Source organism: Lampris incognitus, chromosome 4 (genome assembly GCF_029633865.1).
Source record: "Lampris incognitus isolate fLamInc1 chromosome 4, fLamInc1.hap2, whole genome shotgun sequence".
Taxonomy (NCBI): domain Eukaryota; kingdom Metazoa; phylum Chordata; class Actinopteri; order Lampriformes; family Lampridae; genus Lampris; species Lampris incognitus.
In genome coordinates, this window is record NC_079214.1 from 11,306,541 (window position 1) to 11,318,575 (window position 12,035).

Here is a 12,035-nt window from a genome sequence, read left to right on the forward strand (position 1 = left end):
GTCCTGTCTAGTCCAGTCCAGTCCAGTCCTGTCCGTCTTAGTCCACTCCTGTGTAATCCAGTCCAGTCAAGTCCAGTTCACTCCAGTCCTGTCTAGTCCAGTCCAGTCCTGTCCGTCTTAGTCCACTCCAGTGTAATCCAGTCCAATCAAGTCCAGTTAGCCAATAGCTCAGTGTAGATGACGTGGCCTTAGGACAAAATGCATAAGGAAATATAAAGTTTCTATATTATAAACAAGATCATTGTCATTATTTTCTGAATTTGTTGTGTTTTATACGAACCCCAAATTCCAATGAAGTCGGGACGTTGTGTAAAACGTAAATAAAAACAGAACACAATGATTTGCAAATCCTTTTCCACCTATATTCAATTGAATACGCTACAAAGACCAGATATTTAATGTTCAAACTGATAAAACTTTCTTGTTTTTTTGCAAATATTCACTCATTTTGAATTTGATGCCTGCAACACGTTCCAAAAGAAGCTGGGACAGGGGCATGTTCCCCACTGTGTTACATCCCCTTTCCTTTTAACACAACACTCAATAAGCGTTTGGGAACTGAGGACACTAATTGTTGAAGCTTTGTAGGTGGAATTCTTCCCCATTCTTGCTTCATGTACGACTTCAGTGGCTCGACAGTCCGGGGTCTCCGTTGTTGTATTTTGTGCTTCATGATGCGCCACACATGTTCAACGGGAGACAGGTCTGGTCTGCAGGCAGGTCTGGACTGCAGGCAGGCCAGTCCAGTACCCGCACTCTTTTACTACGAAGCCCCGCTGGTGTAACAGGTGCAGAATGTGGCTTGGCGTCGTCTTGCTGAAACAAGCAGGGACGTCCCTGAAAAAGACGCCGCTCGGATGGCAGCACACGTTGCTCCAAAACCTGTATGTACCTTCCAGCATTCATGGTGCCTTCACACATGTGCACGTTACCCATGATGCCATGGGCCCTTGATGTGAAGGATTTGTAGCGTTAGCTACTCAACTGAAGATTAGTAGCCAATACGAGACTTACCTCCCCGTTACAAACCCAACGTAACGACACAACAACGGCACACAACAGTTGTGCTTCACATCGATGAACCTTTCTGTCCTTGTTGGATGTTGGCACCGCCGGCGCCCCGCGGGACTCAACATAACGTAACGTAGCCCCAAGGTTCCCCCCCCCCCCCCCCCCGTCCCGTCCCCTGACCCAACTCTGCTCACCTCCCAGAAGACCAGAAGTCCCGCTCCTCCAAGCGCTCGGTCCCCCAGCCCGGGCAGAGGAGGTGCTGCGCACACAGTCACGGCCTCGTCTCCTGGCTGCCACCGCGCTCTCTTGTCCCCCGGTCGATAGTCCTTCCCCAACTGGCTCAGTTTCCACTGGGGTGGAGAAAATGGCTGAGGGAGGGGACGGCAGGACGGATGTATTCGATTGTCTCTTCAATCCCCCCGCCTTCTGGTGCCGGGGATGTTTATGTTTGTGTGTGTGTGTTGTGCGTGTGTGTGTGTTCCAGCAGTGAGGTTATGAATCAGTAATCAGAGTGGTGACACACCTGAGCAATGCCCCCATCCCCCCCGGGTGTCATACATTATAAATCAAAAGGCTTCATTTGCATACCGCCTAGTTATTATTCCAGATTTTGCTTTTGCACCCGTAAGAGTTATAATCATGATAATGAGCTGTGCTGACTGTGGGCTTTTTATCATTTGTTTGGAAGGGGGGAGGCATGAATAAATAGGATATTGTTAAGTTTCTCTCCCCCACCCCCACCCCCACCCCCCCCCCTCCATTTAGCCGTCTGCAGAGTGGGAGGTGCAGCGCGGCGACGAAACAATGGGGCTAATTTGCAGTTCGGTGCCGGCTTCTCGGCGTCGCTCGGCTCGGGCCCGCGGATGAATTGAGCCCCCTGGCGGTGCCGGCCCGGCGATAAATCCCTCTCAACGTTTGCTTTATTAAGTTGTGTCGTCGCTTATCAGAAAATGAATCGCAACAATCAATAGCGGGACACAGATAGGAGGGGGGATGAAACGCCCTTCGCGCTGATCGAGCTATTGTCTGCCGAGGAGGCGGGAGGCGGGGTTTCCAGAGATAGCCGCCACGACGCTATCCCGGTCCCATCTTTTCATCTGCGGAGAGCAGACCCGGTCGCCCGTATCCGATCGGATCTCGGTGCCGGGGGGGTGGGGGGGCGAGGGGTGGGTTCTGGCACGCCGACTTGCGGGGCGGAGTAAAAAAAAAAAAAAAAAAAAAGTTCAGCAAACACGGCGAGGAGCAGGTGCTGCCGCTGGCGGAGGAGGCCTCCTCGCTGCCCTGTGGGGGATCTACGGGGAGGGGTAGGTGTGAGCTGGACAGGGCCTGGGGTTATTACTCTAATTGACACTTCACCTCACACACATGCACACGCTCCCCGGGGGCCAATCAGAGGGCTGGGTTTGGGGGGGGGGGAGAGGCTGGTGGAGGAGGGGGGGGGGGACGGAGGGGAGGCACAGGTGCTGCTGGTGAGTGTGTCGGGGTGTAATTGCGCCGGTGATGTTTGTCTATTCGTGTGTCACGCCACCAGACACCCACCCTCTGGTCTCGCACACACACACACACACACACACAGACACACACAGACACACACAGACACACACAAGCCATTAACCCTACAGGTCCTATTGAGAGCAGCGTTCCTTTGAAAGCCTTCAGGGCCTCTGTGTTTTACACACTGAATATAATAATGCACAGAGGTGCCCCGGCTCACTGCTGGCCAACGGCAGTAATTGTGAGACGGGGGAGAGGATGAGGGCTGCGTGGTCCATCCTGCTGAGTGGACTCCCCCCCACCCCCCCCACCCCCACCCACCCAAGGGGGTCAGAATGGATGATGTGTGTGTCTGCGTGTGTGTGTGGTTTGTTGTTATAAGCCATGCTCTTGTGCTAATGTGAGGACTTAAGTGCGGACGCTACAGTGTTTTCTCCTCGGTGTCGCGCACGAGCGTAAAGAGCAACAACACAACCTCACACTGAGCTGCACCCTTCTCCACCTCATCACACTGAGCTGCACCCTTCTCCACGTCATCACACTGAGCTGCACCTTCTCCACCTCATCACACTGAGCTGCACCTTCTCCACCTCATCACACTGAGCTGCACCCTTCTCCCCTTCAGGGAGCTGCACCTTCTCCACAACCTCACACTGAGCTGCACCTTCTCCACTTCATCACACTGAGCTGCACCTTCTCCACTTCATCACCCTGAGCTGCACCCTTCTCCACTTCATTGCACTGAGCTGCACCTTCTCCACTTCATCACACTGAGCTGCACCCTTCTCCACTTCATCACACTGAGCTGCACCTTCTCCACAACCTCACACTGAGCTGCACCTTCTCCACGTCAGGGAGCTGCACCTTCTCCTCTTCATCACACTGAGCTGCACCTTCTCCACTTCACCACACTGAGCTGCACCTTCTCCACCTCATCACACTGAGCTGCACCTTCTCCACTTCATCACACTGAGCTGCACCTTCTCCACTTCATCACACTGAGCTGCACCTTCTCCACTTCATCACACTGAGCTGCACCTTCTCCACTTCATCACCCTGAGCTGCACCTTCTCCACTTCATCACACTGAGCTGCACCTTCTCCACTTCATCGCACTGAGCTGCACCTTCTCCACTTCACCACACTGAGCTGCACCTTCTCCACCTCATCACACTGAGCTGCACCTTCTCCACTTCATCACACTGAGCTGCACCTTCTCCACATCATCACACTGAGCTGCACCTTCTCCACATCATCACACTGAGCTGTACCTTCTCCACTTCATCACACTGAGCTGCACCTTCTCCACTTCATCACACTGAGCTGCACCTTCTCCACTTCATCACACTGAGCTGCACCTTCTCCACAACCTCACACTGAGCTGCACCTTCTCCACGTCAGGGAGCTGCACCTTCTCCTCTTCATCACACTGAGCTGCACCTTCTGCACAACCTCACACTGAGCTGCACCTTCTCCACTTCATCACACTGAGCTGCACCTTCTCCACTTCATCACACTGAGCTGCACCTTCTCCACAACCTCACACTGAGCTGCACCTTCTCCACGTCAGGGAGCTGCACCTTCTCCTCTTCATCACACTGAGCTGCACCTTCTGCACAACCTCACACTGAGCTGCACCTTCTCCACTTCATCACACTGAGCTGCACCTTCTCCACAACCTCACACTGAGCTGCACCTTCTCCACGTCAGGGAGCTGCACCTTCTCCTCTTCATCACACTGAGCTGCACCTTCTCCACTTCATCGCACTGAGCTGCACCTTCTCCACTTCATCACCCTGAGCTGCACCTTCTCCACTTCATCACACTGAGCTGCACCTTCTCCACTTCATCACACTGAGCTGCACCTTCTCCACTTCAGGGAGCTGCACCTTCTCCACTTCATCACACTGAGCTGCACCTTCTCCACTTCATCACACTGAGCTGCACCTTCTCCACAACCTCACACTCAGCTGCACCTTCTCCACTTCATCACACTGAGCTGCACCTTCTCCACTTCATCACACTGAGCTGCACCTTCTGCACAACCTCACACTGAGCTGCACCTTCTCCACTTCATCACACTGAGCTGTACCTTCTCCACTTCATCACACTGAGCTGCACCTTCTCCACTTCATCACACTGAGCTGCACCTTCTCCACTTCATCACACTGAGCTGCACCTTCTCCACATCATCACACTGAGCTGCACCTTCTCCACTTCATCACACTGAGCTGCACCTTCTGCACTTCATCACACTGAGCTGCACCTTCTCCACAACCTCACACTGAGCTGCACCTTCTCCACTTCATCACACTGAGCTGCACCTTCTCCACAACCTCACACTGAGCTGCACCTTCTCCACTTCATCACACTGAGCTGCACCTTCTCCACTTCATCACACTGAGCTGCACCTTCTCCACGTCAGGGAGCTGCACCTTCTCCTCTTCATCACACTGAGCTGTACCTTCTCCACTTCATCACACTGAGCTGCACCTTCTCCACTTCATCACACTGAGCTGCACCTTCTCCACTTCATCACACTGAGCTGCACCTTCTCCACTTCATCACACTGAGCTGCACCTTCTCCACGTCAGGGAGCTGCACCTTCTCTTCTTCATCACACTGAGCTGTACCTTCTCCACTTCATCACACTGAGCTGCACCTTCTCCACTTCATCACACTGAGCTGCACCTTCTCCACTTCATCACACTGAGCTGCACCTTCTCCACTTCATCACACTGAGCTGCACCTTCTCCACAACCTCACACTGAGCTGCATCTTCTCCACTTCATCGCACTGAGCTGCACCTTCTCCACTTCATCACACTGAGCTGCACCTTCTCCACTTCATCGCACTGAGCTGCACCTTCTCCACTTCATCACACTGAGCTGCACCTTCTCCACAACCTCACACTGAGCTGCACCTTCTCCACTTCATCACACTGAGCTGCACCTTCTCCACAACCTCACACTGAGCTGCACCTTCTCCACTTCATCACACTGAGCTGTACCTTCTCCACTTCATCACACTGAGCTGTACCTTCTCCACTTCATCACACTGAGCTGCACCTTCTCCACTTCATCACCCTGAGCTGCACCTTCTCCACAACCTCACACTGAGCTGCACCTTCTCCACGTCAGGGAGCTGCACCTTCTCCTCTTCATCACACTGAGCTGCACCTTCTCCACTTCATCACACTGAGCTGCACCTTCTCCACTTCATCACACTGAGCTGCACCTTCTCCACTTCATCACACTGAGCTGCACCTTCTCCACAACCTCACACTGAGCTGCACCTTCTCCACGTCAGGGAGCTGCACCTTCTCCTCTTCATCACACTGAGCTGCACCTTCTCCACTTCATCACACTGAGCTGCACCTTCTCCACTTCATCACACTGAGCTGCACCTTCTCCACTTCATCACACTGAGCTGCACCTTCTCCACTTCATCACACTGAGCTGCACCTTCTCCACTTCATCACACTGAGCTGCACCTTCTCCTCTTCATCACACTGAGCTGCACCTTCTCCTCTTCATCACACTGAGCTGCACCTTCTCCACTTCATCACACTGAGCTGCACCTTCTCCACTTCATCACACTGAGCTGCACCTTCTCCACTTCATCACACTGAGCTGCACCTTCTCCACAACCTCACACTGAGCTGCACCTTCTCCACGTCAGGGAGCTGCACCTTCTCCTCTTCATCACACTGAGCTGTACCTTCTCCACTTCATCACACTGAGCTGCACCTTCTCCACTTCATCACACTGAGCTGCACCTTCTCCACAACCTCACACTGAGCTGCACCTTCTCCACGTCAGGGAGCTGCACCTTCTCCTCTTCATCACACTGAGCTGCACCTTCTGCACAACCTCACACTGAGCTGCACCTTCTCCACTGCATCACACTGAGCTGCACCTTCTCCACAACCTCACACTGAGCTGCACCTTCTCCACGTCAGGGAGCTGCACCTTCTCCTCTTCATCACACTGAGCTGCACCTTCTCCACTTCATCGCACTGAGCTGCACCTTCTCCACTTCATCACCCTGAGCTGCACCTTCTCCACTTCATCACACTGAGCTGCACCTTCTCCACTTCATCACACTGAGCTGCACCTTCTCCACTTCAGGGAGCTGCACCTTCTCCACTTCATCACACTGAGCTGCACCTTCTCCACTTCATCACACTGAGCTGCACCTTCTCCACTTCATCACACTGAGCTGCACCTTCTGCACAACCTCACACTGAGCTGCACCTTCTCCACTTCATCACACTGAGCTGTACCTTCTCCACTTCATCACACTGAGCTGCACCTTCTCCACTTCATCACACTGAGCTGCACCTTCTCCACTTCATCACACTGAGCTGCACCTTCTCCACATCATCACACTGAGCTGCACCTTCTCCACTTCATCACACTGAGCTGCACCTTCTGCACTTCATCACACTGAGCTGCACCTTCTCCACAACCTCACACTGAGCTGCACCTTCTCCACTTCATCACACTGAGCTGCACCTTCTCCACAATCTCACACTGAGCTGCACCTTCTCCACTTCATCACACTGAGCTGCACCTTCTCCACAACCTCACACTGAGCTGCACCTTCTCCGCGTCAGGGAGCTGCACCTTCTCCTCTTCATCACACTGAGCTGCACCTTCTGCACAACCTCACACTGAGCTGCACCTTCTCCACTTCATCACACTGAGCTGCACCTTCTCCACAACCTCACACTGAGCTGTACCTTCTCCACTTCATCACACTGAGCTGCACCTTCTCCACGTCATCACACTGAGCTGCACCTTCTCCACGTCAGGGAGCTGCACCTTCTCCTCTTCATCACACTGAGCTGCACCTTCTCCACAACCTCACACTGAGCTGCACCTTCTCCACTTCATCACACTGAGCTGCACCTTCTCCACTTCATCACACTGAGCTGCACCTTCTCCACAACCTCACACTGAGCTGCACCTTCTCCACTTCATCACACTGAGCTGCACCTTCTCCACAACCTCACACTGAGCTGCACCTTCTCCACTTCATCACACTGAGCTGCACCTTCTCCACTTCGTCACACTGAGCTGCACCTTCTCCACAACCTCACACTGAGCTGCACCTTCTCCACTTCATCACACTGAGCTGCACCTTCTCCACGTCATCACACTGAGCTGCACCTTCTCCACTTCAGGGAGCTGTGTTTATACATGCATGTGTGTGTGTGTGTTTGCAGTGTCTTGGCTAAGGAGTACCAGGATGTGCTCAGCAGGATCTCGCCGGTCGTGGAGCAGCATAAGAAGGCCTTGGTGCCCGGCGTTCCCCAGCTCAACGTGTGTGACTTGTCTGTGATGGTGAGCGTACTGCAGCATGAGTAACACACATCCACCTTCTCTTCTCTTGTTTGGTGACCTCCAACAGGCAGCGGATTGTCCCCCAGTTGTATTTCTCTCGGCGCTGCGTCCATTTGCCGCGGGGTCGAGCTTAAAAGCGGCTCGTATTCAACAGCTGTACAGGCTCTTTCATGCACGGACGCCATCTTTGGCCCACCAGGTCTAGACTCTGGGTCCAGGAGGCGGGGTCGCAGCCGGCTTCAGTCAGCTAACACAAGATGCGTTTCCCTCCAACTAGCTCATTTAAGTCAATTCATATTTACATATTTATTTATGTAAATAATACCTCCCTTTGGCTCTATCTCTCTCTCTCTCACCCCCCTCTCTCTGTCCCTTCTCCCCCCCTCTCTCTGTCATGCTCTCCCCCTCACTCTCTCTCTCTTCCCCCCTCTCACTCTGTACCCCCTCTCTCTCTTTTTCTCTCTGTTCCTTTCTCCCCCCCTCACTCTCTCTCTCTGTTCCTCTCTCTCCCCCTTTCCCTCTCTCTCCCTCTCTGTTCCTTTCTCTCCCCCTCTCTCTCACTCTCCCCCTTCTCCCCCTCTCTCTCTGTTCCTTTCTCCCCCCCTTCTCTCTCTCTCTCTCTCTCTCTCACTCTCCCCCTCTCCCTCCCCCCTCTCTCTCTCTCTCACCCCCCCCTCTCACTCTCTCCCCCTCTCTCTCACTCTCCCCCCTCTCTCTCTGTTCCTTTCTCCCTCCCCCCTTACCCCCCCCTTCCTCTCTCACACTTGCACATGAGATATATTTGATAATTTGGAGGATCTGATAAAGACTTTGTGAAAGAATTGAGAGGTGATAAATTGCTCTTTGTGGAGACGAATTTCTCATTTCCTATTTGCCTTCAGTCTGTGAGCAGCCCCGAGGGTCGTTATTGTTCAGCTCCATCAGAGTTTGTTTTTTTTGGATGTATTTCTTTACCGCTGTCGCCCCGTCCCCCCTTTCTTTGCGGAGCATGTCGCGGTGCTGGTGAGTCAGAAGTCGTTGCTCAGCTCCGAGCCTCTTGGCTGCGTGTTGTGAGGAAATTGCTTCTCGGCATTTGCTGAATTGAATCCGCGGTTCCGCGCGCGCGCGCGCGGCGGCGGCGGCGACGACTCGGTCGAGATGATTTCTGTGACACTAGCGCCATCATGTGGTTAATACGAGAAACGCCATTTGGCGTTCATTGTGAACTCATAAGACGGGAGTAATGACAGAAGATGAGTCGGTTCATCTGGACACAGCGTTTCCTGAGAGAAACGTCCTCGTGCAGGCTCAATAACCCGGTGTTAAAGCCAAACAACGTTGGTCATCAAGATGTGCACACCAACGCTGGTGTGAACCGGGAGTCAAAGAGGCCGTCCATATATGAAGAGAGGGCACGACCTTCCCTGAACCGGGGGGTGGGGGGGGGGGTGATTGCAGCTATTCCCCCAGTCCTCTGTGAATAGTACACATGGCCGCTGAAACTCTAGTTAATGGTCACGCCCATATTTGCATATGAAGCTGGTCGTTGTTTTGGGTCGTTATGCCTCTGTGTCGTCTGTGAATGTTCTCATTCATCCAGGTCGTGGTTATCCAAAGGAGTTGAATCAAGTCTAACTGGACTTGGTATATATCCGTGAAGACGTTTCGCCTCTCATCCGAGAGGCTTCCTCAGTTCGTGCCTTTCTGACAGACTAGCTTGGTCTAGTCAGAAAGGCACAAACTGAGGAAGCCTGCAGTCAACTGACTGCAGGTATCCCCACCCTTATAAACAATACGGTGGCATAACGACCGAAACCGACGATCAGTTTCATATGCTGATATGGATATGACCATTAGCTGGAGCAGGGGGTGGCTAACCATGTGCCATGGAGAGCCACGTGTACACCAGGTGATTAGCAACCCTTCAACCGAAGAGGAAGAATGCGTCAGTGAAATCACCGGGTGTGGAGTCCGGCTGGGATGGAAACCTGCATACACGTGGCTCTCCTTGGCACATGGTTAGCCACCGCTGAACTAGTTTCAATGGCCTTGTGTACTGTTCACAGAGGATTTGGGAATGGTTGCAATGACAGCATTGAAAGATGGTGGCAGATCTACCCTTAGCCCCCCCCCTCCCCCCCATCCCCTCGGTTCAGGGATGGTCGTGCCCTCTTCACATAGACGGCCTCCTTAACTCCCCGTTCAAACCAGCGTTCCTCCCTATCAAGGATGTGCACATCCTCATCCTCGAAAGAGTGGCCACTGGCCTGTAGGTGGGTGTAGACGGTGGAGTCTACACCCACCTACATACCCATCTAACACGTCAGGCCATGTATAACGCATTAGGTCTCCTGTGTTGTGCCATCCTCCTGGCCAGCGTCTGTTTAGTTCCCCCGATGTACAAGTCAATCAATCAAATCAATCAATCAAACGAGTCAAAATGGTCACGCCTATTTGCATATGAAACCATCCGCTTTCGGTGGTTATGCCGCTGTGTTGTTTATCAGGGTGGGGACACCTGCAGACTGAAGAGGTCACTGTGTCCAGATGAACTGGTTCACCCCTCTGTGATTTCCTTGCCTGGATTATTGAGCGTGCATAACGACACGGCAGTAATGGGACGTATGTGTGCTGTGTTCCCCCCCATCCCCACCCCGCTCCGTTAGAATTGGGCCCCTGCAGGCTGCGAGAAGCTGGGAAAGTGTCTGAAAGCACCCAAGTCTGAGCCCTGGAAGTGTGACTGGCCTCACTAGGCGTCCATCCCCGGACCAAAAGAGGAGCGATCTGCTGACGTGCCTTGGACATCGTCGACAGCCAACCCCGTTCTGTTCGTGTACATGAGGTGGACTGATGCGTGGCACCGAAGGATGTTACATGACATACGAATATTCCCCGTTTTCAGTTCACTCACTCATTTTTATTTTTTTTTGGCCATAGTGGTGGGGTATAGTGGCTATATGGCTATTCATGGTATTTTGAGAAAATTATGAAAATAATAATGTTCATTCCTGAGACACTCCTTAGAGATGTTCCTTTCCCACAGGCATTTAATTCAGCCAGCCTCACTGTAAGCTTGAATGATTATTGTGGTCTTTTGATATATGTTTTAATTGTACAGCAAACAAATTTTACATGTTACTAAATAAAGCTGTTTTTTTTTACAATATATTAGTTGTGGAAAAGCTGACATTTATTTTAGGTACATAGATAGACAAAAAGACAGAGAGACACACACACACACTACATGGCCAAAAGTATGTGGACACCCCTTCTAATTGGGCTCAGGTATTTCAGCCATGCCCATCGCTAACAGGTGTGTAAAATGTTCAGTTTCGGTGTGGGAAGATGGCGGCGCAAATTCACATTTGTGGCGGCCTCACCCAGTACCGTCCATGTGGTGTCTTTGTCCACGTCTGCGTCTAAGTTTGTCTTCGTTTGATGGCTGGGAGAGCTGGCGCTGGATCGGCTGGGAGAGCTTGGTCTGCTCACGTCCTGTGGGCCCAGGGACCACGGCCCTGACCGGAGCTGCGCCCTAAGAGGACGCACTGAGGGCGGTTTGTTAGGATGCGGAAGCGGGGCAGGCTAAGCTAACTGCTAGCCCATGCAGACCGGCAGTTCCGATAACACCGAGGGTGATCTGGCGGCGGCCTCGCCTAGCCTTGACAGTGTTTTTAGTCTCGTCGTGTGGAGTGCGGGGAGGTGTGTCGAAGGTGTCTGGCTGGGAGAGCTGGCGCTGGATTGGTTGGGAGAGCTTGGTCTGCTGCATCCTGTGGGCCCAAGGACCACTGCCCTGACTGGAGCTGCACCCAAAGAGGACGGACTGAGGGCGGTTTGTTAGGATGCGGAAGCGGGGCAGGCTAAGCTAACTGCTAGCCCAGCGGACCGGCAGTTCTGACAGTCATCCTGGCTGGTGTTCGTTCTCCCGGACAGGGATTTTTTTTTGCATGAAATGAAATGACAAAGTGATTCTGGTTCTGAAACTCAAGCACAAACATCCCTGCAGCCTCCATAGACGAGCATTGGCAGTAGGACGGGTCGTGCTGAAGAGCTCAGTGCCTTTCTACGTGTCTCTGTCATAGAATCCCACCTTTCCAACAAGTCAGTTGGTCAAATTCCTGCCATGCTAGATCAACTGTAAGTCTGTTATTGTGAAGTGGAAATGTTTCGGAGCAGCAACAGCTCAGCCGTGAAGCGGTAAGCCTCA

General features: G+C 52.8%; 1 protein-coding gene across 1 annotated transcript in view; it reads left to right on the top strand.

Moving 5' to 3' along the window:
• Positions 1 to 10,974, top strand: part of galns (galactosamine (N-acetyl)-6-sulfatase) — a 43,018-nt gene extending 32,044 nt beyond the window's left edge. The window contains exons 13-14 of the mRNA XM_056278929.1: positions 7,735 to 7,852; positions 10,498 to 10,974. Of these exons, the coding sequence (XP_056134904.1) occupies positions 7,735 to 7,852; positions 10,498 to 10,584 (205 nt within the window). The 3' untranslated portion in view covers positions 10,585 to 10,974. The remainder of the gene's footprint in view (positions 1 to 7,734; positions 7,853 to 10,497) is intronic.
• The last annotated feature ends 1,061 nt before the right edge of the window (positions 10,975 to 12,035 follow it).